This window comes from Cannabis sativa, chromosome X (genome assembly GCF_029168945.1).
Source record: "Cannabis sativa cultivar Pink pepper isolate KNU-18-1 chromosome X, ASM2916894v1, whole genome shotgun sequence".
Lineage (NCBI taxonomy): Eukaryota > Viridiplantae > Streptophyta > Magnoliopsida > Rosales > Cannabaceae > Cannabis > Cannabis sativa.
Window position 1 is genome coordinate 17,425,064 of NC_083610.1, and position 27,605 is coordinate 17,452,668.

At 33.1% G+C, this 27,605-nt stretch overlaps 4 protein-coding genes across 4 annotated transcripts; 2 read left to right on the forward strand and 2 right to left on the reverse strand.

The window, feature by feature from the left end:
- The first annotated feature begins 4,429 nt into the window (after nt 1–4,429).
- Nucleotides 4,430–9,697, forward strand: LOC115701257 (lysine histidine transporter-like 7). The gene is made up of 5 exons (XM_030629041.2): nt 4,430–5,073; nt 6,567–6,700; nt 7,665–8,104; nt 8,832–8,963; nt 9,082–9,697. The coding sequence occupies exons 1-5, from the start codon at nt 4,682–4,684 to the stop codon at nt 9,565–9,567; spliced, it is 1,584 nt and encodes a 527-aa protein (XP_030484901.2). The 5' UTR covers nt 4,430–4,681; the 3' UTR covers nt 9,568–9,697.
- A 9,276-nt stretch (nt 9,698–18,973) lies between these two features.
- LOC115700992 (phosphoprotein ECPP44) lies at nt 18,974–20,225 on the forward strand. The gene is made up of 2 exons (XM_030628706.2): nt 18,974–19,533; nt 19,620–20,225. The coding sequence occupies exons 1-2, from the start codon at nt 19,369–19,371 to the stop codon at nt 19,995–19,997; spliced, it is 543 nt and encodes a 180-aa protein (XP_030484566.1). The 5' UTR covers nt 18,974–19,368; the 3' UTR covers nt 19,998–20,225.
- Nucleotides 20,226–20,291: 66 nt separating this feature from the next.
- LOC115700898 (uncharacterized) lies at nt 20,292–22,941 on the reverse strand. Its single transcript, XM_030628601.2, has 3 exons — nt 22,239–22,941; nt 21,932–22,117; nt 20,292–20,823 (listed from the first exon to the last, which is right to left on the reverse strand). Exons 1-3 carry the CDS (start codon nt 22,695–22,697, stop codon nt 20,533–20,535), a joined length of 936 nt encoding a protein of 311 aa, XP_030484461.1. The 5' UTR covers nt 22,698–22,941; the 3' UTR covers nt 20,292–20,532.
- Nucleotides 22,942–25,037: 2,096 nt separating this feature from the next.
- LOC115700804 (signal recognition particle 43 kDa protein, chloroplastic) lies at nt 25,038–27,152 on the reverse strand. Its single transcript, XM_061106537.1, has 2 exons — nt 25,707–27,152; nt 25,038–25,160 (listed from the first exon to the last, which is right to left on the reverse strand). Exons 1-2 carry the CDS (start codon nt 26,810–26,812, stop codon nt 25,157–25,159), a joined length of 1,110 nt encoding a protein of 369 aa, XP_060962520.1. The 5' UTR covers nt 26,813–27,152; the 3' UTR covers nt 25,038–25,156.
- Between the last annotated feature and the right edge of the window lie 453 nt (nt 27,153–27,605).

A 27,605-nucleotide genomic window follows, 5' to 3' on the forward strand; every position in this document is an offset into this window, starting at 1 on the left:
ATTTATAGGGACTTAATTTATGAGGGATGGCTTCCCTTTTGCTTACAATGCGTAAAATTACAATGATTACATAATTAAGATATAAGAAATAGAAAACTATAACAGCTTTCCATATTTATCTGACTCAATCCCACGATTGTAGGAATTGTCTTCGTATCTGGGCATTACAAGATCATTCTGAAGTAATTAACTCCTCAACTCGAACAGGTTCCCTTCAGAGCCTTGAAACAAGACAGCCGTCTCCATGGTTAACAGATAGGCTACATCTTCTCCAATAAAAGGATCAGAGAAGTTAAGCATGTTTGTAGCCACCCACAAAACAGACTTCGTGTGGTCGCTAGCCAACGCCACAACGCACATGGATCCACAACTAACTTTCACATCATAGTTGATCTTTACCCAATCATTAGGAGGAAGGGATCAAACAAGAAACTCAATAGCCTTTGACGAAGCAAATAAACAAGATCCATAGTCTACGTAACAACTAGAGATAGAGTCAATACAATGTTTAATTTTACTTCTTAAATTATTGTGTACCTTGTCATTGCGAGCCCTCCAAACCGTGTCCACCATAATCGATGCATAGAGGAACAACTTCTCCACATCAACACCCTAAGATTTTAGATTCCACAAAAATTTCACCCAATCCCAAACACGAGCGCCTAAATCCAAAATTGGCATCACTCCCGAAGGTGATTCTCACTAGAGGTGAAAAGCAAAGTTACAATAGAGGAAAAGATGCCCTATCGTTTCCTCTCCCTCCCCACAAAGAGGACAAGAAACCTCCTCAATATGTATTCTCTTAGCGAGGAGGGCGCGGATAGGAAGAGCATTAGATAGAATGCCCCACCAAAGGACCTTGTGACGTTCCAAAACTTTAGAGTTCCATAACTTATTCCATAATGCAGGTGCAACATCTCATTAAGGGGCACACTCAAGAGCTGGAATAATGCAGGCAAACTTTGTAGAAAACAAACCATTCGGTTCTTTAGTCCAGACCCACCTATCTCTTCCCTGACCACAAGACTTACCACCCTTGATGATGTTATTGCTCATCTTTTGATCAAAGAGAGTGCAGATTTTAGAGATGTCCCACTCCCTGTTCTCGAGGAGTAAATCTGCAACTTTTTTCAAATCCTCAAGTGGATGGGCATTAGGCTTTGGGTAGAAGTCCTGGCCATGGATGATCCACAAATCATCCCAGATATTCGTCTCTTTACCATCTAAAATAGGCTTGCAGGCACGCACATTTCTTCAGAATATCTTTAGTTCTTACAACACTCTTCCAGAACTAAGAATCCGAGTTTTTAAAGGAACAATAAAAAAATGGCAACCCTTGAGATACTTAGCGCTTAACAGTACTTTATAGCACAGTGACTGTTCCTCATCGAGAAGGGACCAGTCCCCCTTTGCCAACAATGCTTGATTCATTGCCAAAGACTTTTGGAAGCCAATGCCACCCTGGGACTTCGGGAGACATTGGTGATCCTAAGCCTTTAAGTACAAACCATGATTTCCTTGCTCACAACCCCACTAAAAATCTTTGGCCATACCATCAATCTTAGAGGCAAGCTTCTTAGATAGTTTTGTTGTTTGCATGGTGTAAACTGACAAGGCAAGCCCAACAAGATTTATTAGAGTAGCTCGACCAGCTTTAGACAAAAAAGTTAATTTTCACTCATGGAGTTTTGAAACCTAGTTATCTAAAATAAAGTTAAAATCTATATCCTTTTGGCAAGATCTAAACAACATGAGATCCAAGTAATTAATGTTACCCATCACATTGTTGAGCCTTAGTTCCTACATTATGCCTTTTTTCAAACCCTTTGTAATACCCTAAGGTTTATGGAACCAGATTAGCAACCCTAACTAGATTAATTATGTATTAATGAGAAATTATATTATTATATAATATAATATGTGAAACTATACTGATAAATTGTATTTTAAGACCTCGTTGGTGTATTAGGGGCATTTTTCGTTATTTTGACTCGAGTAGGGTAAAATTATAATTTTAATGATATATCGTGCTTATGGACTATATTATTATATAGTATATTTGTTCTGTCTATCTGTATGTATTTTTTGACAAATCAAAATGGTATAGTCAGAACCAGGTATTTTAGACCGAATTGGATTTGGGGCCTAAAATACATTTTTCGAGATTTAAGTATTGTTTTATGGTGATTAATGAGAATCTAAAATTTATGTATTGTGTGTGTGATGAAATGACTAATTTACTCTAGGTTAGATAAGTATGCTTATAATGACTATAGGGGTATTATGGTCATTTTAACCTCTTAAGCTTTATCCAACCATACGAAATTTGAGAAAATTGAAAATCAATTCATGGTTCTTTCTAGCTCTTGGCCGAACCCCTCTCTCTCAATTTCCTACCTTCTTCAATTTTTTATTAATTTTGGAAATTAAGGCTTGGATTGGTGTATTTTTGGAAGATTTTTGTGTTTGGAGCTTGTAAATTTGGTGGTAAGCTCTTTAATTTCTTTTACTTTAAGTTAAATTCTGATTTTTAAAGCTTTCTATTTGTTCATGATGCTCTTGAAATGATGATGCATGTTCTTATTTTTGAGTGAAACATTAATAATTTTTTATGTGTTTGAGCTATTGATACTATATGGGTTGCAATTTGAGTGTTTTGTGTGATTTTTAGGGTTGAAAATGTAGTATGATTTATGGGTTTTGACTCTATTTTTTTGGGCAAATATGGTTTGTGTGAATATTTTGATGATTGAAGTTCAACTTGTTGGTTATAGTGAGGTTTTATAGTATGTTGAATTTGTGTATCTTTGGTATTGTTTAGGGCTTGGTTTGATGCTCTAATTGGATATCAAAGTTAGTTTTGGTTGTGTTGATTTAAAATTTGTGATTATGCATAAATTGGAAGTGGTTGGTATGAGTTTTAGGTATGAATTCAAAGTTGGGAAAATGGTAGCTTTTTTTTGGGTTACAGGGCCCCTTGTCGCGGCCGTGGCCTTGCTCGCCGCGGCGAGACCCTATTTTTCCCCCTGGAATTTTTGGGTTTTTTTTTCACCATAATTTTTTGACTCAGGACTCCGTTTGGGACGTTCTTTATATAGTTGGAAAGCTCGTTTCGAGCTCTATGTGCTTATCTGTAATTGGAATGAAAATTATGTGATTATGTGAAATTGAATTTTGGGATTAACCATATATGTGAAATATCAAGAATTGTGACTAGGATTACCGGTGCTTGCCAAGGAACACCCGGAGGTTTGGAATCTCCACATACTTGGGATACCAGGTAAGACAGTAGTTAGCACGTAGAATTAAGCGCGGTGGCGCTCATGTTTGGTATTACGCTTGTGATTAAATGAAAAATTGGGATTAGGGTTATTACACTAAAGTGAGCAGTTATATGGTCTAGGATTATTACTCTAGTGATTAAATGATTTTGAATGCAATGTCATGTTATATATATGTTGAAATAAAGAATTATGCGCATAAGGTATAATTAGGTTAGACTTGGTAATCAGAACCGAGATAAACTGTTTGAAGCCTTAATGTAAATAGCGTTTGAGCGCAACACGTAAGTCTATGCTAAATAGACAGTAGATGCGGTGGCATCAGTATTTATCTAAATTGTGAATATATTGCATATTGTTATTTTCACTGTTTTGCTGATCTTGGCTCATGAGTGCTTTATTGTGCAGGAAAGAGTAAATCAGTTTGATCAACCATGAGTTCGAGGGCTTGGCAGTGGATTATATATGTTCGGGTCATATTAGACCACGCGGGTTGGGTCTATCGATTGATGTATTTCGTATTCTTGGTTTTGTCGCTTAGGTCGACATGTAAAAAAAATAACTTGTAATATTTTGTGAAAATTTAATAGGATCTCGAAACGTGAGAAATCTCTATTTGAAATGGTTTGTAAAGTTTAAACAGTTACAAGTTATATTTTCATTCCATAAATAATTTAAAGTTTAAATTTTACTTTTATTTTTAGTAATCTTAGTTTAGCAAGATTAGATTATGTTTATCAGAAAATCTTATCGTGTCTATTTGTTAGGATGTTACACCCTCACTAATATTATTGCTCCAATCACAGAATTTCTCATCCTTTTATGTTTTCTTTTATATTAAATATATAAATAAGTTAATAATAATAATAATAATAAATTAATAATTACACGAACGCGGTGCAAACCAAAGTCTAAAAGAAGATTTTAAAAATATATATATACTGTTACATTGACAGCCTGTCTTTCTTTCACAGCTGCTCAAACTTTACTTAAAAAGCAAAATAGGAATTGTGAAAATATTGTGCATCTACCATTATTAATGACGCCATCACACAGAATCATGCATGACGTCACATGGTTTGCTAAGCCAAATGCTACGAAAAGTAATATATTTATATATAATGCTACGAATCGTAGAGTACCACTTATATATAATACTAGTATAGATAATATATTATTGCTAATATCTCTATCAAAGTGTAGCTTCTGTCAATATTAGCATATACTTTGAAAAGAAATAAATCACATAAATTCTCTCTCCACAAACTTTTCAACGTAACTAATTAGGTCATCACTACTTGGATTGAATTCCCATCTAATATTATATATAGATTGATAGAGAAGAGGGGCTTAAAATAGGACGAAAGAGATAGAGAGTATAATTGGTTTGGTTTAGGCAGATGGGAGAAATAGTAGGGAAATCCAATAGTAACAATAGTATAATTTCGGTAGCAGATTCGATGGGAGAGCAACAATTTCGAACCACTTCTTCCTTAAAAACTTTTTCTAGGAAAAGTTTTGATTCTTTTAGAATTCATAGTTTTGATGAGGAGAATCCAACTATCATTGATGGGATTAGTTTTTCCTCGGCGGCGGAGGCGGCGGCCGCCGTGTCCGGAAAATGGCCTGGGAATAATAATAATAATAAGGAGGAGCTAAACCCTCAGGACTCATGGCTACCTATCACAGAGTCTAGACATGGCAGTATATACTCTTCTGTTTTTCATGTCTTGACCTCTGGAATTGGATTCCAAGCCATGCTATTACCTCTCGCCTTTGCATCTCTTGGATGGTAACGTTTTTTTTTTCTCTTTTCTTTTCAACTTTTTAAGTTGCATAGTAATTAAATTTGTTTTGTTTTTATTTAGTGGTTTTCTTTTTCAGGTTTTGATTACCTTTATTTAATTTAAAGAGAAAAAAGAAAAATAAAAAAATTAATTACACGTCAATCTTCTTTCTTTTTCTTTTTCTTTTTCTTTTTCACTTCTTTAATAATTTTCTAGGAAACTCACCAGTCACCACGTACATCATGTGAAATCATTAACAATATCATTTGCATATAAAGCCATCTTCACCAAACGTGTTTCCTTTTTTTCTTTTTTTGTTAGAGATTAATACTAATAAATACTATCGAAATTGGTAATTTAAGAAATAATCAAAACAAAAATAAGATTTTCTTTAAACTCACATGTTAAGGCAAAATGACTAATATTAATACGATGATTTCAACCCACAAAAAATAAATATTAAAAATTAGTTCACGAATAAATAAATAAATAAAATAAAAATATATCATGAGCTGAATATTCCTGAAGATTTGTGTACGTAGGTTTATTTATATTCAGTTGTATAAGTATTAAAAAACAATAAAAGAAAGTAGGTTACGTGTAAAAAAATTAATTCTTTTTGCATTTTCCAACGTATTCATATTTATTGATTTTTGACTAACAATTGTAAAACTAATGGAAATTTTACAGTTAACATGTAATAAATAAAATGGACAGGTGTCAATCTTTTATTGTTGGGACAGGAATGGGATAGGAAATTTGGGAGTGGTGATTTTTATTCCATGGACATATCTTCCAAAAACTTTTTTTTTTTTTGAAAAGATCCAAAAACTTAAGGGACTGATATTTGCACCCCTTAAACTTATAAATACACCCCATTATTAAAAAAAATATAAACTTAAATAATTTTTTAAAATTAATCTTAATATTTTTTTAAAATTTTTTCTTCACATTATTTTATGTTAATTTCAATACTTATTTTGATTTCATTTTTATAATTTTTTCTAACTCCTGTGTATTTTTTTTTTTATTTTTTTCTTAAAAAATTTTACATAATTTTTTATTTTAATTTTTTTGTCATAATATTTAAAATACACTTTATTTTTGTTGGATAGGTATATTTTTTAAGAATATGAATTGAAAGAAAAAAGTTAAAAGAAATTAGTACAATTAAAAATATAAATTTTATATAAAATAAAAAAAATATCAAAATGGGGTGCCTTTAAAACTTTTTGGCGTGTAAATAAAATTTCCCAAAACTTATAGTACCGATAATTGGTTATCTTCCAAAATTGTCCCCATTGTCTCACATTAATTTACAATTGGTAGACATATTTGCTAAAATAGTATTGATAAACTTATTTTTCTTGCAAAAGGGGAGTATATAGAATAAGAAATATATATATTATATATATATATTGTTTTTTCTATCATGATAAGGTACTTTGTGTTCATTTTTAAATATAATGGGCATTTGTTTTATTTGTAATGGTTGCAGGGTATGGGGAATCGTATGCTTGTCGTTGGCTTTTGTGTGGCAACTCTATACAATATGGGTTCTGGTCAATCTTCACGAATCTGACTCTGGACTTCGTTACAGTAGATTTCTCCACCTCTCAATTGCTGCATTTGGTTAGTATACCCCTTAACATAATCTAAACAATAATTAGTATATTTGTCTATTAACTTTTTACACTACCAACTTATGATTGTTAGTTAATAATACTTTTCCAAAGAAATACAAAATAATTATTTTTTACTTCTTTATTACAATAATGAATAATAAAATGAAAGATTTTTTTTATTATTTTATAATAATTTATATTTTATTTTTAATATTTTAATCATTCTTAAGTTTTAAAATATAAAACTTGACTTTAACTCAACTATCAATTTTACAAATGCCTGACTCTTGTTTTTGTTTTTTCTCCTTTCTTTCTCGACAAGTGGCTGCGCTCTATGTAGATATTTATTTCGATACGATACTTTCATTACAAAAAATCTCAACAACTGACCAAAGATCAATTAATAATACATCTAATTGTTTTAAAAGAAAACATACATTTCTATCAATTATTTTTTATTTGAGAAATGCTAAAAGATACCAGTGGTGACAAGCACCCTCTTACGTGTAAATATTATTATTAGTCTAATTTAATATCGAGTCGCATATAGTTTAATATAATAGCTTTTAAGAAATATCGCTAGCCAATTACAAGACGACACGTCTCAAAGGTGCTAAGCACTGTGCCCAATAGTAATACTCTTTTCATCCCTCTATATTTTTGTTTAATATTAAAATCTAATAAATTTATCAATAACAAGTAACAAAAAAAAAATGCTAGGAATACGATAGGTCTCAAACTGTTATTGGTACCATTGGATGTCCCATACTTTTTATTTAATTACAGTTTTAATGCTAAAAAAAAAGTAGTGAGGTAGCAATATGTTAGACAATCTTATATTATTAATGTGTGGAAAGATAATAGAATATATAAAAAGAATAGATTACATTTGTCAATTGATTAATTGGTTTTGAGATAAAACTTCATTCATCTTATCTCAAATTTTAACACAGTATTTGCATATTTTGTAGGTCCAAAGGCTGGAAAAATAATGAGCATATTTCCGGTGATGTATCTATCGGGAGGAACGTGTGCGATGATGATTATTACAGGAGGTGGAACCCTGAAACTGTTCTTCCAGAACATTTGTGGTGATGGGCCTGGGCTTTCGTGCAAGGCCCAATCGGTGAGTGGGGTAGAGTGGTTCTTGGTGTTCACATGCATGGCTATTCTTCTAGCTCAGCTACCTAACTTGAACTCCCTCACCATAATTTCATTTGTCGGTGCTGTCACCGCAATTGTGTATTGTACTATTCTTTGGGCTCTTCCCCTTGGTATGGATAGGCCCAATGAGATATCGTATGATCCACTACCGACAAACTCGAAAATGGACAAGTATGGTGATGTTCTAAATGGCATTGGAATTATCATTCTTGCTTTCAGAGGCCACAACGTTATCCTTGAAATACAGGTAAGATAACAACTTGCACATTATTCTTTTTCTTTCTTTCTTTTTTGGGTATATTTTTTTTAAGTATATTAAAGTGAGTGGACGTTTCTTTTTTCAATTGTTTACTAGTTTGTCAATGCTGATGTTACTTTTTATTTGATAATAATGTGTTTCCTTTTTGTTGATATGGACTATTGAGTGATTTCAAGATACTATATTGTAGCATCTCTTCAATATACTTTTTTTTAAAGCCTCTCTTCAATATACTTGTTATGAATGGGAATTAATACTCACATAAATGAATCATTATCTTGTTTATTGGTTGTATTGTGCTGCATTTATATCAAATAAGATACTAAGGGAAAAAGAAAAGACCTTTCGGCAAGGTGCATAATAAAGATAGCACCATTATTAATAGAGATTTGCTAAAGGGTATCAGTGGTGCCTAGCACTTCTTATGTGTCAGTATCACTATTGGTCCAATTAAGTATCGGGTCTCATATAGTTTAATATAATAACTTTTAGGGAGTATCGCTAGTCAATCACAACGTGACATATCGAGAAAGTGCTAGGCGCCACTAATGCCTAATAACAATGCGTAGTATCTTTTATGTCTAAAAGAAAATAATAATAACATTATTTTTATTAGTGAATTTTTATCATTGTCTTCTTATTTTATTGTCCGTGGGGATTGAGTTTTAACTTTCACATTTAAAGAATATCAAATTTGGTACATCTATTGATGCAGGCAACATTACCCTCAACTCCCAAAAACTCATCCACTAAGACAATGTGGAAAGGAATCAAAATCGCATACTTGCAAATAGCCATGATTTTGTTTCCCATGGCAATAGCTGGATTTTGGGCTTATGGAGATAAGGTCAGAACAATAATTTCAAACCTTGAAATCCTTTCATCCCATTAAATTTCGTTGGGTACAATATTAAATTCACATATATACATACTGAAATACTGCATGTTTCTGAAAATAATGGCAGATAACATTCAATGGTGGAATGATAAAAGCACTATCTCAATTCCATGGACAAGACCTCTCCAAGTTCGTTATAGGCCTAATCTACCTCCTAATAATAATAAACTGTTTATGCACTTTCCAAGTCTATTCCATGATCGTTTTCGACAATTTGGAGTTTAGGTACACCTCCATCAAGAAACAACCATGTACGAGGCTGATCCGAACAGTTTTTCGTCTTTGTTTTGGAGGGCTTGTGTTCTTTATATCTGTGGCTTTTCCATTCTTGGGTAGCTTGGCACCACTGATTGGGGGCCTAACAATGCCTTTGACATATTCTTATCCATGTTTCATGTGGATATCTATGAAGAAACCTCTTCCTAATCGGCCAATGTGGTTGTTCAACATGGTACTCGGTTGCTTGGGACTGATTTTGAGTGTTTTTTTAGTTGTTGCGGCTATATATAACTTGGTCGACAACGGCCTCAATGCTAACTTTTTCAGACCTTAATGTCACATTTTTATATACCATGAAGTTTAACTATGACAACGTGTGATACATCAAGTGTGTCAAGTTGGCAAGTTTGTATAGATTCGTTGATAAATGAGAGTGACAAACAAGCTTGTTCTTTTTGGTAAAATATTTATTAATGTTGTAAAAATTGGTGGGCAAGTAAATAAATCGATTATAATATCGACAAAGATAAAAATTAAAAATTAATTCACAAAAATAATTACTTACAAGTTCCAACAAAAATAAAATGGAAGGATGAAATCACTAACAAAAAAAATAGCAACAATTATTAAATTAGCCTAAAAATATATAGTTGATACAATGATACAAATGAACATTAATATAAATTGAGATTTGTCGACAAGAAATTTAACATGTCATAATTGTTTTTTAAGTATTTATGTTTTGATTTTTTAATTAATTAAAATATTAATGTGTCAATTAATTTTAAAAATATCAATTTAAGCGCAATTCCTCTAAGTCATAAACAACATATTTCTATGTACAATCACATTTAACGAATATGATATTAATGCATCATTCAAGTAATTTCTCTAAATTTCTTTTTTTCCAAAATCAAAATTAACTAATTAATAACTTGTTGTTTATCGAGATTTCTGAAAATTAAATTAAAAAAGAGTTTAAAAAATTAAATATGTAATTAAGTGATAGAGATGAAGATTTTTATGTGGTTCAAGTGTTAATAAACTTTAGTCCACGAGTCAATATATTAGCCTAAAAGCTTTGAATGTATTGCAATGGGGTCTTATAAGTAGAAGAACCCTAGCTTATGGCTATAGTGATTTTTCTCTGAGTTTTCCCTTGCTTTGCAAAAAAAAAAAAAAAAGCCTGAAGAAAAATTACCGAGAGTTCTGTCGTCCCCCTTTCATGAAAGTATAAAGGGGTATTTATAGGCTAAGATTTGGATTCGCGCATACTCGTGACTCGTTAGGGTTACTATGCAAACTAGGCCCACTATTAGGGTAAATACATGAAAGACACAACAATAATACCCACGGCAAGATACAGGCTTTTGGAGCGAAAGTGTCTGTACAGATGGGGCCCGCGCATTCTGGACAGGCGTCACGCGCGGGCATTACAACAATAGACAAAGATATCAAACAGGCACTGTTGGACAAAGATGATGTATTCCTTTTGGTGGTGTGCGCACTACCATGTCCTGACATATAAGACAAGATTTAATTTCGTGGGACCAAGCGTTAGAGGGCAGCCACATAACCTTGAAAATGGATTCCAAAAGCGCCTCTTGGGATTCCTCTCTGAGTGCCTCAATGTTAACCTAGAGGGTTTCGCCTATTCTGCCTTTAGGAAGGCAGGGACTCTTCCGAATTTAAGTAAATTTGGAGGCAAGACTTCTAGGCTTTAGATGGACTCGGGCCCATCTTCTATCTAGACCGGGCCTTCTTATGTGGAAGGGCTTTGGTCCAAGCGCCGATCTCCTGCTCTCTCATTCTACGGAAGTCCCATTCCTCATCTATCAAAAAATACTATTTTTACCCCCAAAGATTTCAACACTTGAGAATGGTGAAAGCTTCACTACAATAAATGTCACTTTTGTCGGGACATTTGACCAAATACTTCAACAAAAGTGGTCGGTAAAAGTGGCTTACCCAAGGATGAAAAATTTTATCCAACACTTTTGTCGGTGCATATTTGTACTGGCGAAACTCTGTCAGAAAAAAAAAAAATTAGCTTTTAGGGGGGAAATTTTACTTTAGTTGGCGCAAATATGCGCCGGCAAAAGGTCCAAAAAAATGAGAAAATTCTCGTGTTAAAATATGGTAGGTGGGAATACTTTACCAACGTAAATGTGCGCCAGCAAAATATTACCAAAACACTGTGTTTCAATTAGGGTAATTTTTAAACTTTTTGTCGGGGCAATATAAGCTTTTGTCGGCGCAACGAAATGCGCTGGTAAAAGTCTATATATATAACATGGGTGAAGCCCCCCCCCCCCCCCCCCCCACCATCGCCATTTCTTCTTCTTCTTCTTCTTCTTCTTCTTTTTCTTCTTCTTCCTTCTGTAAATTTTTGCCCATTGCACACACAAAATATCTGTCTCTCTCTCTCTCTCTCTATTTCTAGCCCCATTGCACCACAACCATCCACCATCGTCCACCAATAGATTCCAAGTATCTATATATTAATATAAAGGAAAGCACAAATGAGATGAAGTGGCATTCTATAATTATTTTTTGGCTATTTATCTATTTTATTAGGATTTTAGTAAATTTGTGTTTTCTTAATTTTGTACATGTTGAATTGACTTCTGAATAATTTTGTTTTGGTAAAGTCCCACATGGATTACAAACTATATATAGTGATTATACTATAGGTTATAAATAACATATTCTTCATTTACTTTAATATGTCCAAAAATTATTTTTCTTTTTATTTATATGGGTGATTGAATTAATACCTCAATCTTGCCCAATAAGTTTTTTTTAAATGAGTTATATATATTTTTTTAATTGGTCAAATTTATATAAATATTCAATAATTAGTATTTTGCATTTGAATATTTTTCTTAATTATTTATAATTTTTAAAATTTACTTTTTTATCTTATAATTACTTTCAATATATATATTTTTTAAAGCAACTTTTAATATATATTTTAATTAGTGTATATGTTTGTTTAATTTTTGCAATATATATTTTTATATAAATTTTATTTGTCATATATTTTACATTTAAAAATAATCATGTTCAGTAACACATGAACAAATTCAATAAAAATAAATTTTTTACATAAATTAGTTTAACACCGAATCGACATTACACTTAATAGCATGAAGATATAGTAGGTTGGTACATGTTTTGTGTGCACATATAATTATTCTAATTATTACTAAAAAAACATATATTTTCTTAACACGTATTTCAACTTTTGATAACTAATTACAATTTAAATATCATTTCTATTTATAATCGTCCTAAGTTTGGACAAAAATTATTTATAGCAAATTTGAGATTAATTTTATAGAAGTTTTATTATATCTACAAACACATTTTTAAGTAATTTGACATCATAAAAAATAACTTATACATATTTGTAAATTTTTACAAATTTGTAAATTCTTATACATGTTTACAAATAATATTAATAAACACAATCTATTATATTTGAAATTAATTATTTTTAATATAAATTAAAAAAAAAAAACTAAACATGTTATTCAAAAAAAAAAAAAAAAACTAAACATGTTATTCAAAAAAAAAAAAAAAACTAAACATGACTAAAAATGTAATGTTTCCTCATTGTAAAAAGTAATTATTATTAACACCTTATGTTTTACAAAATAAAACAGAATGATATCATGAACTTGATATTCATCGAACTATTTTAGTGTTAGAATTATATTAAAAATCAGATCAAAATTGTTAAAGATACATTTTAGAATTAAGATTGAAAACGTTGATTTATAAAGGAAAACACAAACGAGATGAAGTGGCATCCTATAATCACTTTTTAGCTATTTATTTATTTTATTAAGATTTTAGTAAATTTGTGTTTTTTTAATAGTTTTGTGCCTGTTGAATCATATGGCTTATTAATAATTTTATTTTGGTAAAGTCTCACATGGATTTCAAACTATACATAGTGGTTATATTATATGCTATAAATAACATTTTTTTATTTACTTTAATATGTCCAAAGTTTGTCTCTTTTTATTTGTGTGGGCGATTGAATCTATACCTCAATGTTGCTCAATGAGTTATTTTTTTTTCTTTTGAAAATGAGTTATATACATAATTTTTTCTGAATTGGTCAAATTTATATAAATATCCAATAATTAATATTATTTCTATGTACTTGATCATTTTTCTTAATTATTTATAATTTTTATAATTTTCTTTTTTATCTTATAATTACATTCAATATATATTTTTTTAAAATAATTTTTAATATATATTTTAATTAGTGTATATGTATGTTTAATTTTTGCATTATATTTTTTATAAGTTTAATTTATCATATATTTTACATATGAAGATAATCATGTTCAGTAACACGTGAATTCAGAATAATAAATCCTTTACATAAATTAGTTTAATACTGAATTGACATTACACCTAATAAGGTGAAAATAGTTAGATGTAGTAGGTTGGTGCATATTTTATGTGCACATATAATTATTCTAATTATTACTAAAAATTTGTATATTTTCTTAACATGGTATTTAAAATCTTAACAACTAATTATAATTTAAATATTATTTCTATTTATAATCGTCCCAATTTTGGGCCAAAATTGTTTATAGCAAAATTGAGATTAATTCTATAGAAGTTATATTATATCTATAAAGACATATTTTAAAGTAATTTGACATCATAAAAAATTACTTATACATATTTGTAAATTTTACAAATTTGTAAAATTTTTATACATATTTACAAATAATATTAGTAAAAAAATAATCTATTGTATTTGAAATTAATTACTTTTATTATAAATTAAAAAAAAAAAAACTAAACATAGTTAAAAATATATTACAAAAGATAATTATCATTAACACCTTATGTTTCACAAAATAAAACAAAATGATATCATGAGCTTGATATTTATCAAACTATTTTAGTGTTAGAATTATATTAGAAATTAGACTAAAATTGTTAAAGATAAATTTTAGAATTAAGATTGAAAGCGTTTGTCTAAAATCAGACTCAAAATATCATTATGTTTTATTTTACAAGATATATGGTCTAAAATTATATTAACTCTAATACAAAACCGCGCGGATATGTTACCTAGTTTTTTTATAATATCAATATTTGTATTTTTATAAAATTGTGTATATTTAGGTATATATGGACATAAGTTCGGCCATTTATCAAAAACTAACACGTGTACTAAAAAAAGACTATGAATCAGATCAATAATTATAATATTAAATTGCATTATTAAATGAAACTTAAATAACTCGTCTCAATTAATTATAGTTGATAGAAATATTCAAACTCTCCCTGCCACATAAGCATATGCGAGATAAGAGTAATAACTATTAACAGATGTAATTGATGAGATAATATGTCCATCTCAGGATAGACAGAATATATGTTAGAAGTATAAAGATGAGATATCAAGGAGCTTGTAACTCATTGACCCACATACTTGGGAATAAGAGCTTGCAACTTATTAATCCACATGTTGGTATATGAAGAAAATAACTACATTCATCCATCTCTCCATTTACGCGACAGAGTAACTACCTCTCTAATATCACTACAATATGAAAAACACTGCAAGGAGAAGCATATTCATACTTAACATTTTTTCCTATAAAGACGGTAAAGAAGGAAAATTCACATTCAGTGAGAAACAACATTCTAAGTAAGCATAACCGTTTAAGAATAAAGACAAAGAGCGGTTGGGTAGTTATTAAATAATTATCCATGTGCATAAAAATAAAACGTGAGGAATGTCCACATTTCATGAACAATTGTAAATAAATAGATCCTAATAAAAATAATTGTCATCCTATACATCTATAAATAGGGGTAAAATTCAGGAAAAAAGGAGGACGAAAAACTTGAGAGAGAAACTATTATTTATATTTATTGAAAGAACTGTACTCTATGTCCAAAAAATATCCCTAATAAGAAAGACTCGTGGAGTATGTGAATTTTAACTACAAAACCACATAAAATATCTTGTGTTCATTTATTATTATTAAATTCTGTAGTAAACTTATTATGTAAAAAAACTTATATATTTAGTTAACATAAATCTGTGTTAACAATATAAATTAAACTTTAATTTTTATCATTTTTTATTTTAAATCTATTTATACATATGTATATATGACTGCTCAGCTTTATTTGAGAATTAGTAGATAATTAAAGTTTATTTTCAGAATTAGACTTTTGGTTATTAATTTTACAATTATAGAGATTAATTTAAATTCTATGTATATTAATTATGATATATATAATTTTATGTTTTTCATATTTTTTATGCCCAGTAACAGTAGAATGCGACGTTTGGCCTATAAAGTCACTTAGATAAGATATAATATCCTGGTTTTAGTGGGATAATTTAGTTAGATATTTAGAATGTCGAGTGCATTAGGAGTTTTGAGTCTAGACCATATTACCCCTAGGTTTTTAAGTTTACTTCTTGGTGAAGAAAGAGATCAAATTGGTAATCTTGCCTTAATTTTGTCTTTAAGCTTTTAATTGTAAGTTGAATAATAGAATTGATTTAATGATTTAACCAACAACAATAATTGGCACACCATCCCCCTCAACACCTAACTTTCGTTTCTTCATCTCCACCAAATCAAGAACACTCTCATGCGATGACCAAAATTTTGTCCACAATCAAATTATTGACAAAACGCTCGTGCCTATCACCCAAAACCTCCCTGTATACCACAATCTTACCCTTATTTCGTTCATCATTGGGAAAGTATCTCTCGTTTGCATCACCATCCCAACTGGCACCACCACCCCATCCCCCTCACAGCCCTCTCCGCCCCCATAAACACCCACACCATTCTCTCCCACCACCACCAGAGTCGATGATAGGCTAGTTTTAGGTGCATTTTAGGAAGTTTTTTAGGTGTGTGTTTCAGCTGATTATATTTATTTCGTGCAGAATTATGTTTGTTTTCTACTTGTTTCATGTTTAAATAGTAAAATTCATAATATGAATTGAAAATAAAAAGAAACATGTTAAATGAGATGAATATGATAGATTTATCATGAAATTTGGAGCTCTAAGATATAATGAGTAAAAAAATCTAAGTTTTGGATGCTCAACACGCTCCGTTTGTAATCGAAAATCAAATCTAAAGCTTCAAGCTAATTTTTGACTATGATGCGTTCACTTTCAAGAAAAACGTTGTGAATAAGATCTATATATATATATCTATTTCATCTTTCAAAAATATCTTAATTCGTCTAATTTCGAGCAATATCGAAAGAGTTATGGCCAAAATATTATCGGTCTCTGTACAAGGAATCTTGCTGCCCAAAAATTAGCTACCCGGGTCACGACATTAAAAGGGCTATGTCGCAACTTGCTACCCAATTTTAAAGCCAATATGGTTTTTAAACCCTAATTTTAAAAAATTCAAGGGGACTATTCATTACACAACTTTGGAGGCACGAAAATTAGAGAGAGAAAGACAATTTTTAAAGCACAATCATTGTTCCCACTCATGGTTTCTTGGGTTTTCAATTTTTCTTTCATAAGGCAAATAATGTCGCTCATCTTCTACTAAGTACTCCATTAATTATGAGGTTAGTGTTTTTTAGAATAGGGATTTTCCCTCTACAGCTTGTGTTGTGTTTATCACAGACTTGCCATTTTCGTTGTAGTTCTCACTTGTTGGCAATGTATCCTGTTTCAAATAAAAAAAGAAAATCATCGAGGAAATGTAGCATCTAGTAGATGATATGTTACATGAAAAGTTATAGGGACTAATCAATTGTTAATATTGCTTAGTTAGTATAAATATATAATACTATTACACAAATGGGGATCAATGAATGAAATGAGAGAAAATTAGGATTATTCCTATTGGAGTTTGGCACTGACTCGAAGAGTGCAACTGGTAATTGTATCATTGGTGCTTTTATTGAGAGAATCTCAGAGAGAGATTTCAGTGAGAGATCGGCACTATGACTGATGAAGAGCTTATTGAATTCGTTAGATCCATGATGAGTTCTATGGAACTGCGTATGGAGCAACGTTACAAGGCTCAATTAAAGGAATTAGATGCCATACTTGAACGCTACTGCCCATCGACAGAGGGACTATTGGATTCATCATCTCAATCCGATTCTCCAGAGGTTGATAACCACAGTGATGCCCATGTTGAATCAGTGAGAAACGAGATGGATTTTCATGATCCTTAGGAAGCTTTAGACATTGCTGTCGATAAGGATCTCATCCGAGATAGTAGCAAAGCACAACCAAAGTTGAATCGCAGTTCGCTGGAGGTAGAGGAAAAGCTCTCTGCTCGAATGGAGATTGGGGTTTCAAGAATCTCGCCAGGTCTTGATCGGGCAATCCGATCGTCTTGCGTGTACATACAAGAAGATGATGCTAGTGGAGTGTTTGTGGATCGTAAAATGGTGCTCCGAGAGATTGTTTTTAGTGTTAATGGTGGTTCACCATTGGAATCGATTCACACACCGCAGAAAGATCGGAGGAGGATCTTTGATCGGGGACGTCAATGGATCTTTGATCGAAGACGACGAACGAACTTTGACGAAGATGAACGGACCGAAAGGGTCACTGGCGGCCGACGAGAAGTTTGGTCGCGTCGGATCGCATCGCAGATAGCGCAATGGCAAACAGAAGCGACGACGATCCTGGCTGTGTATTCACTGGTTTGCATAAAAAAATATATAAAATATATGTACTTATATACATCTTTTACTGGTTATTTTCTGCAAATAAATATGTGGTTAAAATAGTGAGTGGGGATGAAGCTTCAATTAAGGAAGGATACAATGCATGGAGGTCACAAACTCAATATGGGCAAAGGTTGGAGTCGGCTGCTGCAAAGGTTGAAGATGATACCATTCGTACCCTAAGGTTTAATCTATTAGAGAAATGGGCCAACAAACAATTGGGCTTCTTTTTTTAGGAAAAAAAAAATGGGCTGCAATTAGTTTTTTATTTTTTTTATATTTGTACTTGTTCTTAGTTTCATTTCTTTTATTTTTACCACCTCGAGGACAAGGTGATTTTGAAGGGTTGGGAAGTGTTACATGAAAAGTTATAGGGACTAATTAGCAATTGTTAATATTGCCTAGTTAGTATAAATATGTAATACTATTACACAAATGGGGATCAATGAATGAAATGAGAGAAAATTAGGATTATTCCTATTGGAGTTTGGCAGTGACTTGAAGAGTGCAATTGGTAATTGTATCATGATACTACTAATAATCTTTCATGCACTTACTCAGGGGCGGACCCACATTGTAGCGAGGGGGGGCAGTCGCCCCCCTGAAAAAAAAATCGAGAAAAAAATGTATATGTATTTTAATTAGTTACAACATATATTTGTATTAAAAGATGATATTTATAGACATAATAGTAACCTTGGTGTAATGGTTAAGGTTGCAGTAAATGTGCTTAGATGCTAAAGCGTTCAAACCCCACTAACTACACTTTATATTTTCTTTTTAAATTTATTTACGCCCCCCCCCCCCCTCATTTTAAATTCTGGGTCCGCCACTGCACTTACTACCACCGTCCATACTAAAGAAAGCTCACATATCTATGATTTGGTCTAGTTTTAAAATCTAGTATCCAATTTTTTGGTTATTTTATTAGACATCGACTTAATATCAAGACAACTGTGTATGGTACCAAGTCATTAATGTCATTACTCATTAATCAAGAACATATAAGCTAATGAAATATTTTAAATGCGAAAATTTTGAAGAATCCTCTATGCACATGAAGTCGTACAATCATAACATTAACAAAAACAAAACTCCTTATGATCTCGAAAACTAAGAGTACATTAGCAAACCACAAATTACCTCTTGATTAGTGCAAACACAGTCCCACCACCGACCAATCTTGGTTTACTTCACTATATTGCCAAATAGTTTACCATGTCAGCTGTGCACGTGCTCCCTCATATTTGATTTCGATTAACCTTGATTTCTCCCTATAAATACTAAGTAGTTCTCCCTTAAATCGTATCCATTATCAAATCACTAATCACTATCACTTATTGTTCAAAGCTTTCTTATTACTAGATAGGTTATCTCTATATTTTTCATTTGCTTGTGTTGTTAGTATACAATGGCCGAGAAGCACCAGGCTGAGAATGGAGGTGAGACTGCCGATACCGGATGTGGGATGTTTGATTTTTTGAAAAAGAAAGAAAACGACAAGCCGCAGCAGCCTCAAGAGGAAGTTGCCAAGAAAGATCAGCATCACCAGTCTCGTGATGCTGACTCTAGCTCGGTAAGATACAGCAACATTGATTAATTATAACGTTTTTTTTTCTGCTTTTAGTCAGCCAAATATGTGACTGCTATGAAATTTTGCAGTCTAGTAGTGATGAGGAAGATGGGAATGGAGAGAAGAGAAAGAAGAAGGGGTTGAAGGATAAGATTAAGGAAAGGATTTCGGGGAAAAAGGAAGGGGAACATACTGACGATGTTCATGCAACAGAGATAAAAACTAACAATCATGTCGAAAATGAAAAAACAGTGAACCCAGAGGAGAAGGGATTTTTAGAGAAGATCAAGGATAAGCTTCCCGGACAGCACAAGAAGGCTGAGAATCATGGTGTAAATGCAGAGTGTGGTGCAGAAGGCCACAAGAGCCATGAAGATGAGTCCAAGGAAAAAAAGGGAATATTTGAGAAGATTAAGGAGAAGCTGCCTGTTGGCCACAAGGAAGAAGAGAGGGCCAAGGAAAACTAGGCAAACGTTGCCTATGGATATCTTTGTCTAGGCTAGTCAAGCTTGTTTTATTTGTGAGAACGGAACTATTATGTTATGCTTGTTTTATTTGTAAGAAAAATGATTCATGAATCATGTGCTTGTATTAAACTTCCAATCCAAGTTTCTTTTCTTCTCGTTTGTAATCTGGTAATCTGGTAATGTATTTGTACTCTGCTTGTTGATTTAAAGCCATTTTCTAAGGTCCGCTACAATGGTTTCTAGGCAAGATTTATTGTTGAACAAACATACTTAAACAAGCAAACTCAGAAAACATTTTACCTGTCACAGCATAGGATTCAGGCATTTAAGCTTAAATATTTTTGGGATTTTCCATTCAAAACAACTTGGAAAGTCAACTAGATCACTGGCACAGTAGCACCTATAATTACAGTTCTTCAAAGCTTGCAGCAATGAGGACAAAGCCAGGTTATATAACTTTTACAGATGAACAAAATGGTTAGACAACCAAGCCAAAATGGTACCGTCCAAATTAGAAAATGAGAGAACAAATAATTTATTCGTTATAGGTACATGAATTAGTCAGTTTTAAGGGCTTGCCAAGTTTTTTGCCCCTGAGGATGACAGAGCATTGGACTTTTGTATAAAACTTAGACTTTACCAGCTTGCCCAAAATGTAGGCCCGTGACCTCATCTTGAATGTCAGTTTCAGGGGAACGACAACTTTTTCGACATCATATTTAGCACCTCCGACGTCTGAAATTCCACCATAGAGAGGAATTTGGTGTCCCAATACTATAGTCACTATTTTCCGATGACTTTTCCTCCGTTGATGAAACTTCTTCATCTGTATTCAAGGCAAAAAGAAGAGGGTTTAAAATACATTCTCTTATTTCAAACAAAAAAAAATTGTAAAAGCTAACAAGATTCTACTAAATTAAATGAACTTAACCAACGGGTAGATATGATAATGTAAACAAAAATTGAGCTTTTCTTATAACGTACAATGAGGAAACTTCAAAACTTTGTTTTTTATCATATCTAAGCCAAAACAAGCAAAACTAAAACCCCACAATGCCAATCAAAGTACTGTTTTTCAGAAACTAATTTAGCCAACCTGTCTAGATTTTCATCAAGATGTGTTCGGTTCCCCTCGACAGTACAATCACATGCAGATATATACGGGCTGAAAGGGAACATCTAGCGTACAAATGATGTTCAATGGAAGTTCTTTAATTATTACTGTTGCTAAGGATATTGTGTACATTGTCCCACATTAAATAAATGGTAAAATATTGAACCATATATAATTATATGGACTACTCCACTTATCCACCCATTAGTTTTGAGATGGAACCTGATTCTCGACAAAACCCATGATGGCATGATGGGGTATAATGCCAATTCTCTTTCTTTTTTTTTTATTTAAACGTTTATATATTACAATCATGCTTTACCTAGGACTCGAAGCGAGAATCTTCAACACAAACCCACCTACGGCTATAAAGCCAATTCTCTCAAGATTAGAAAGAAACTGCTTATTGACTATAAATTGATCTACCAACCAAGTTGAAATTTTCATTTTCAATGAAAGAAAGACTGATTTATAACCCATCACGCTTCCCAATGAGAAGTAGACTGATTATTGTTGGTGTGGGCAAAGAAAACAGACTTTTTCAGTTTTAAAGGCAGCCATTAATAAAAGACAGAGTACTGTTCCTCATGGATATGTCGCATTATTCTAACTCCCAAAACGACAAACATTTGACCCCACTCCAACAATTCAAAACAAAAGCAAAACTATAACGTTGAATCGCCGCTTATACTACACAACACCACCGTGAGAATACTAAATGACCGTATTACCCATAAGTATGAAACAAGTTTGTCATCATAAAGAAGGACAAAGCAGACATGAAAAATAATAAAATTTTGTTTAGAGTCATTAAACACACCTCTCCAGAGGCCACCTTGAGCTGGTAGTAGTGAAGCTCGAGAGGAGTAGACGTGACGTGGACGCCGAAGAATGTGGCTGGATTTCTGTATAAGATCCTGACCGTCGAATTCAGTGACAACATATCTGTGGCTACCCCTGTTCGATCATTCCCTGCCTGAATATCGAATCGCCTAATAACAATATTCTGTTATAAAAAACAAATAAGTATTATTACGAACGAGTTCACTCAGTAAAACCAAATTCTCACTTCCACACGGAACCGAGTTGACTCAGTTTCTCAAATGAGAAGAAAACAACAGAGTTACCTCAACGACAACTTCAGGCTTGTAGGACTTGCTAGCACCCCAAAGAATCACAGAAAAGAGAGTAAAAAGAACTACAAAAAGCAAAGTGAAGCCTAACAGTCTGATATTTCTGCCCTTGTCTCGCGAAACGAAGCTGTTTTGATCGTCGTCGTCTTCGTCAGACTCCTGTCCTGGCTGAATCTTTTTCCAGGCGGAGAGAGTTCTGGGGTTTTTTAGTGAGGCAGAGAATCTGGAGGTAGAGGACTCGCGGGAATGGTGGATTGGGGAGCAGTGGTAGTAGTTGTGGTGGCGAGGTGACCCTATTGGGCTTGACCCGTACGACATTTTCTCCACGTCGTGGTTCGATGGGCTCTGGACGTAATAGAGCGGCCGCCGTGGGGACCTCGGGGGAGTAGACTGGTCGAAACTCGTTACTTCCGAGTCTGACTTGACGTGCATTGTCGCCGGCGGAGCCGCCATGGGAGAGGAAGTTAGGGTGGTATTAGGTTTTTCGTTTCTCTTTCTTCGTTCTTTCAATGTTTTTGGTCTAAAAGTGTGAAAAACTTTTTGTCAATATAAACAAGTTTAAGGGCTAAAAAGAAAATATTCATATGTGAAAGAGAGAAAAAAAAAAGAAACTCTGGAAAAGGAAATGACAGGTAATTAAGGATGAAGCTAAGTCTTCTTCTATATACGAAAACTTTGAATTTGCAGATCACTTGATATTTTATTTTTATTTCGAAACAAGTGTAATTTTATAACGACTAGGATGCGCGTCGTTTGTAGCCTCTACGCTTTGACAGAAGTACACGCGCCAATTGGGTTGGAGCGTGTGACACAATCTCGGAAATAGCGTGATGTTTGTTATCGAGGATGAATCGGATTAAGATTGAGAAGGATGTTTTTCTGGTTAAGTGTTATCCAAATAAAAATACAAAAATAAATTGAGCCAATCAAAGTAAATTAATTTGAGTAACCTAATTAAAATTAAAAGTAATAATATTTAATCACACATTCCTGTGTTTCATCAGTGCTTTGCTTGCCCATATTCACACAGTCTCTCTCTCTCACATAAAGTCTTGTTTACAAATTATTGCTCCCAGATTTGTAATAAAGTTAAGAGTCATATGGATTCATTTTGTCTTCTATATTAGAGATTCTATTTCTACTCATGCTATATTTAACCAGCTTATAACGTTTTATTGCTGGGTCATATATTATTAAAATAAAAATGGCATTTGGAAAGAAGGGTGTGATCGTTTCAAAAGAAAAAAAAAAAGAAAGAAGGGTGTGAAGAAGTGGAATACTTTCCAAAAAAAAAAAGAGTAAATGTGTGCAATATATTCTAAATATTGTAATTATAATTAGAAAATAAAATCGTATCTTTTTGCCAATAAATGAGGGTTAGATTGAACATGACACAATTATACATTTTCTGAAAGACAATAGTAATTATGATTAAATAGTTAGGACCACATTTAAATTTTTCAAAATAACTTAAACAATTTATAGTAATAAAAATAATTTTTAAACTGTTATTATGGTATAAGAATTAAAATAGTTGAGAATGTAATAATATATTAAAACTTTTATTTTGGTACAATAAAAGTTTGTAAATTTTTTTAAAAATTTAGAAACAACTTTAAATAATTATTATATAAACGATTATAAAAAAAATATTAAATTAAAAAAACTATTGAGAACATCAAAATACATAAAAACTCTACCTAAACACCGAGTGGGCTATATCTTCAACCGTTAGTAGTATTAAGGTCCAAAAGGATTTCACATAAAATTCATTAAAAAAAATACATAAAAATTGTAGGGTAATTTTTTTAAATCTATATCATAATATAAATATATGAAACAACTATTTTTTTTATTTATTTTGATGAACTAAATGAAACAACTATTCTATTTTCCTTTTCAGGGTACAGTGATGATTATGGGCTGGGCCCATTGATCCGAGCCTTTCACTTTCTAAACACCTGTTATGGCGTTAAAAAACAGTGAGCTTAAACCCAATTGCAGGTACCTATTTATATGCAACTACCTAAACTAAAATTATTGCGTGATGGGTAACACTGACTAGCTAACACACTCAGATCATACCACGTGATTGTCAATTGAATTCCTGCCTATTCATTCAAATCTATGATCCTACAACAAATACAATCATCATTCTTCCATACCATTTCTACTTACCCTAATTCATTTCTCCTTAATACAAATTTTACTCTATCCACTACGTCTACAAGACTCACTGTAACCTCACGGTAGGGGTGTTCATAAAAACCGAAAAACCGAAACCGACCATCAAACCGACCAGACCGTAACCGAATTTCGGTTCCACATCATCACCGAATTTGGCGGTCGGTTCTGCTGCTTTTGACACGCGGCCTGCTTTCGGTTCTTGAAATAAAAAAATAGTTTAACCAAAAAACCGTCAAAACCGCCAAAAACCGCCCCCAAAACCGCCAAAAAACCGCCTAAAACCGCCAAAAACCGTACTACGGTTTATACGGCTATAATTTCTAGCCTGCTACTTTCGTTTCGTAAAATAAAAACCGTAATGACCTAGGCCTGATTCGTTATAAAATTTTAAAAACCGACCATAACCGACCGATTTTCACCCCTACCTCACGGTATCTAAATTTTCTATATGGTCCCCAAAATCTATTCTTTCCAAATTTCATTTGTTCAAAATGTCAAAGTTGTAATTAATACTAGATGGCTTCCTTCCTAAACAAAATTGAAAATTGAGGAGAATAATAACTCATTCTAATTCTAAATCCAATATCAATCAGTGCAACAATCAAGGAAGGAAAAGGAACTCATTAATTAATTATTTAATTAATAAGAACTCTGTTATCATGATAATTAATCAATATACATGAAAATTAGCCAATACAAAAATTACAAAGATCATTGTCCATCAATCATCTTGTTGGAACTTTGTATGAAATATGTAAAAATAGAAAAGTGAAGTGTGTGAGTAGGAGTCCCACATGGGATAGGAACACTACATTTTATTTATTTATTTATTTATTAATTAATTTTTAACACGTGATCAGAAGAGGTAAAACGCGATCAGTCAATGATCCGCCTTTTCCTCCCACGATCCAACTCCTCCCACGATAATATTACCGTTTTCTTACCGTTTTTTTCCTTCGATCGACTTCTATATAAGTCGTATCAGAACAACGTAAGAACATATCTTTTCTACATTAAAAAAAAAATCTTTTCTTTCTTTACGATTTTTCTGAGAGCAAACAGTAGGGTGTTACAGAGCGATACAGTTCGGTGCAGAACGTATCGTATTATACAGAGGCTGTTTTATCCTGGGGACGCCGTGGTTGCTAGACTGCCGTGCACACTTCGGGCAGAGCCGCGAAACGTCTTAAAGAGAGCGACATTGTCCGCGACTCAGCCAGATTATTCTATCGGTAATTCGTTCCAATTTTACTGTATTTAATTTCGGTATAACACATCTTTAATTTACCATTTTGACCACTTTGACTATTTTCAAACTCCTGGATCAAATCAGGATCAACATTCTCCTCAGGCTCCCACGTGGCTTCATCAATATCCGTCCATTTAATCAAATACTCATTCTTCCCATCGTCCCCAAGTCTCTTCCCCATTACACCCTCAGCCACAGCGTACTCTAACCCAGCCTCGTAATCCATCACAAGATCCTCAGCCACGTACTTGGCTTTGACCCATTCGTTGACTTCATCATCTTTCCACCTCACCAGATACTCCACGTCATCACCTTTCCCTCTCTTCTCCATAATCTCCTGCACCTGCGCGTACTCGAATACTGCTCCTTCCAAAGCTCCAATCACTCCTTCTAACCCTATCCTTCTCCCAAAATGCATCGGATTCCCTTTTGGCGTCACCTTCAGAATCTCCCTCGCCAAATCCAACGGCGTCCGCCGCTTATCGTCTTCCGCCTCTGGATCCGCACCGAATTCCAGTAGCAGCTTCGCTACACCAGGCCTGGCGTACCCAGCAGCCATGTGCAACGCCGTCAAGCCGCCGCTGTTATCTCGGTAGTCAAGGTCGGCTCCGGCTTCAGCCAAAAGCTTCACGCAAGGCTCCGAGCCGAGCCCCGACACAAAGAGTAGAGCCGTGCGGCCGTCGGAGTCGACGGCATCTATGTCACGGCCATCTTCAGCTTCGATGAGTTGCTTCAAGGCATTTTCGTCGGCTTTTCTCGCGGCAGTCCACCACGGGGTCTCGTATTCAGCTAAAACGTCCTTAGCTATGTAATCGGAGGGAACCCACGAAGGGGTATGACCGTCTTTCCACTCTATAAGGTATTCCATTCCAGTTCCACCCTCCAACGCTCTACTGCCGATGATTTTACTGACTTCGCCGTAGTACTCGTCATCGTTGAATTCTTGTTTGGGAACCGTTTCCGTTGCTTCTTGTAACTGTTTCTCTTCGTTTTGGATGACGGAGACCTTCGTGAGGTTGGGCCTTTGAGGCGGTCTGAGACGAATAGATTGGGTAGCGAAAGAGGAAGTGGTGAAGCTTGGGGAGAGTATTTTAAGGCGAGAGAGAGATTGATTCATGAAAAGAGCTTCCATGGATGGGGGAAATTCGAAGGTGATGAATCTGGTTTGGTGGGTTTATGAGTTTGAACTAAGGAAGTAGTGGAGCTTTCATTTTTGTTGGGTATCTGGGAAAGAGGAGATTGAAGATAAGAAATCACATCCACTTCAACAGAGGCCATTTTCGGGTGAGAGAATGTGGGACATTGTTGGCATTTTCTGATTTCTTTATGGCTCCAGTTTTTTTTTTTTTTCGAACATTTTAAAGATCTAAATATAAAAATGGTATTAATTTTTAGCCTAATTTTTAACCGCACAATTACAAGATTTAATGTAGATTTTTTGAAGAAAAAAAAAAATTCCTTCATTCACAAAATTGAAAATTAAATTAATATTTTTATTAAAAATATAAAATAATAATAATAATTTTAAGTTATAAAAATATTATGAAAATACTAAAATAAAATAAATAAGAATAAGATGTAGATTAGGACTTAGGAGTGACATAACACCGAGCAAATTAGAATCTATACTTTTCTTGTATTGTCTTCTTTTATTGAGTAATTTGCGGCAAAACCCCCTCAACTATCAATTTACTTGTGAAAAACCATCCAACCTCATATTTTGGTGGAAAAACACTCCAAAGTACTGTTCCGTTTACATTTTAAGGTGCCGTCTGTCCAGCTCCTAATTTTTCCCACGTGGCAATGACAAGTCACTAAAAAATAATCCTATGTGGCCATATTTTACAAAATAAAAATAAAACTTTAAGAGTAATTTGCGGCAAAACTCCCCCCACTATCAATTTACTTCAAAAAACCATCCAAAA

Coding starts and splice junctions, on each gene's coding strand:
- LOC115701257 (XM_030629041.2), top strand. CDS start 4,682: ATGGGAGAAATAGTAGGGAAATCCAATAGTAACAATAGTATAATTTCG. Junction 8,105..8,831: donor ACGTTATCCTTGAAATACAG/GTAAGATAACAA, acceptor CTATTGATGCAG/GCAACATTACCCTCAACTCC. Junction 8,964..9,081: donor TTTGGGCTTATGGAGATAAG/GTCAGAACAATA, acceptor AAATAATGGCAG/ATAACATTCAATGGTGGAAT.
- LOC115700992 (XM_030628706.2), top strand. CDS start 19,369: ATGGCCGAGAAGCACCAGGCTGAGAATGGAGGTGAGACTGCCGATACC. Junction 19,534..19,619: donor GTGATGCTGACTCTAGCTCG/GTAAGATACAGC, acceptor GAAATTTTGCAG/TCTAGTAGTGATGAGGAAGA.
- LOC115700898 (XM_030628601.2), bottom strand. CDS start 22,697: ATGGCGGCTCCGCCGGCGACAATGCACGTCAAGTCAGACTCGGAAGTA. Junction 22,118..22,238: donor AGCCTGAAGTTGTCGTTGAG/GTAACTCTGTTG, acceptor TTTTTATAACAG/AATATTGTTATTAGGCGATT. Junction 20,824..21,931: donor TCAAGGTGGCCTCTGGAGAG/GTGTGTTTAATG, acceptor CCTTGAATACAG/ATGAAGAAGTTTCATCAACG.
- LOC115700804 (XM_061106537.1), bottom strand. CDS start 26,812: ATGGAAGCTCTTTTCATGAATCAATCTCTCTCTCGCCTTAAAATACTC.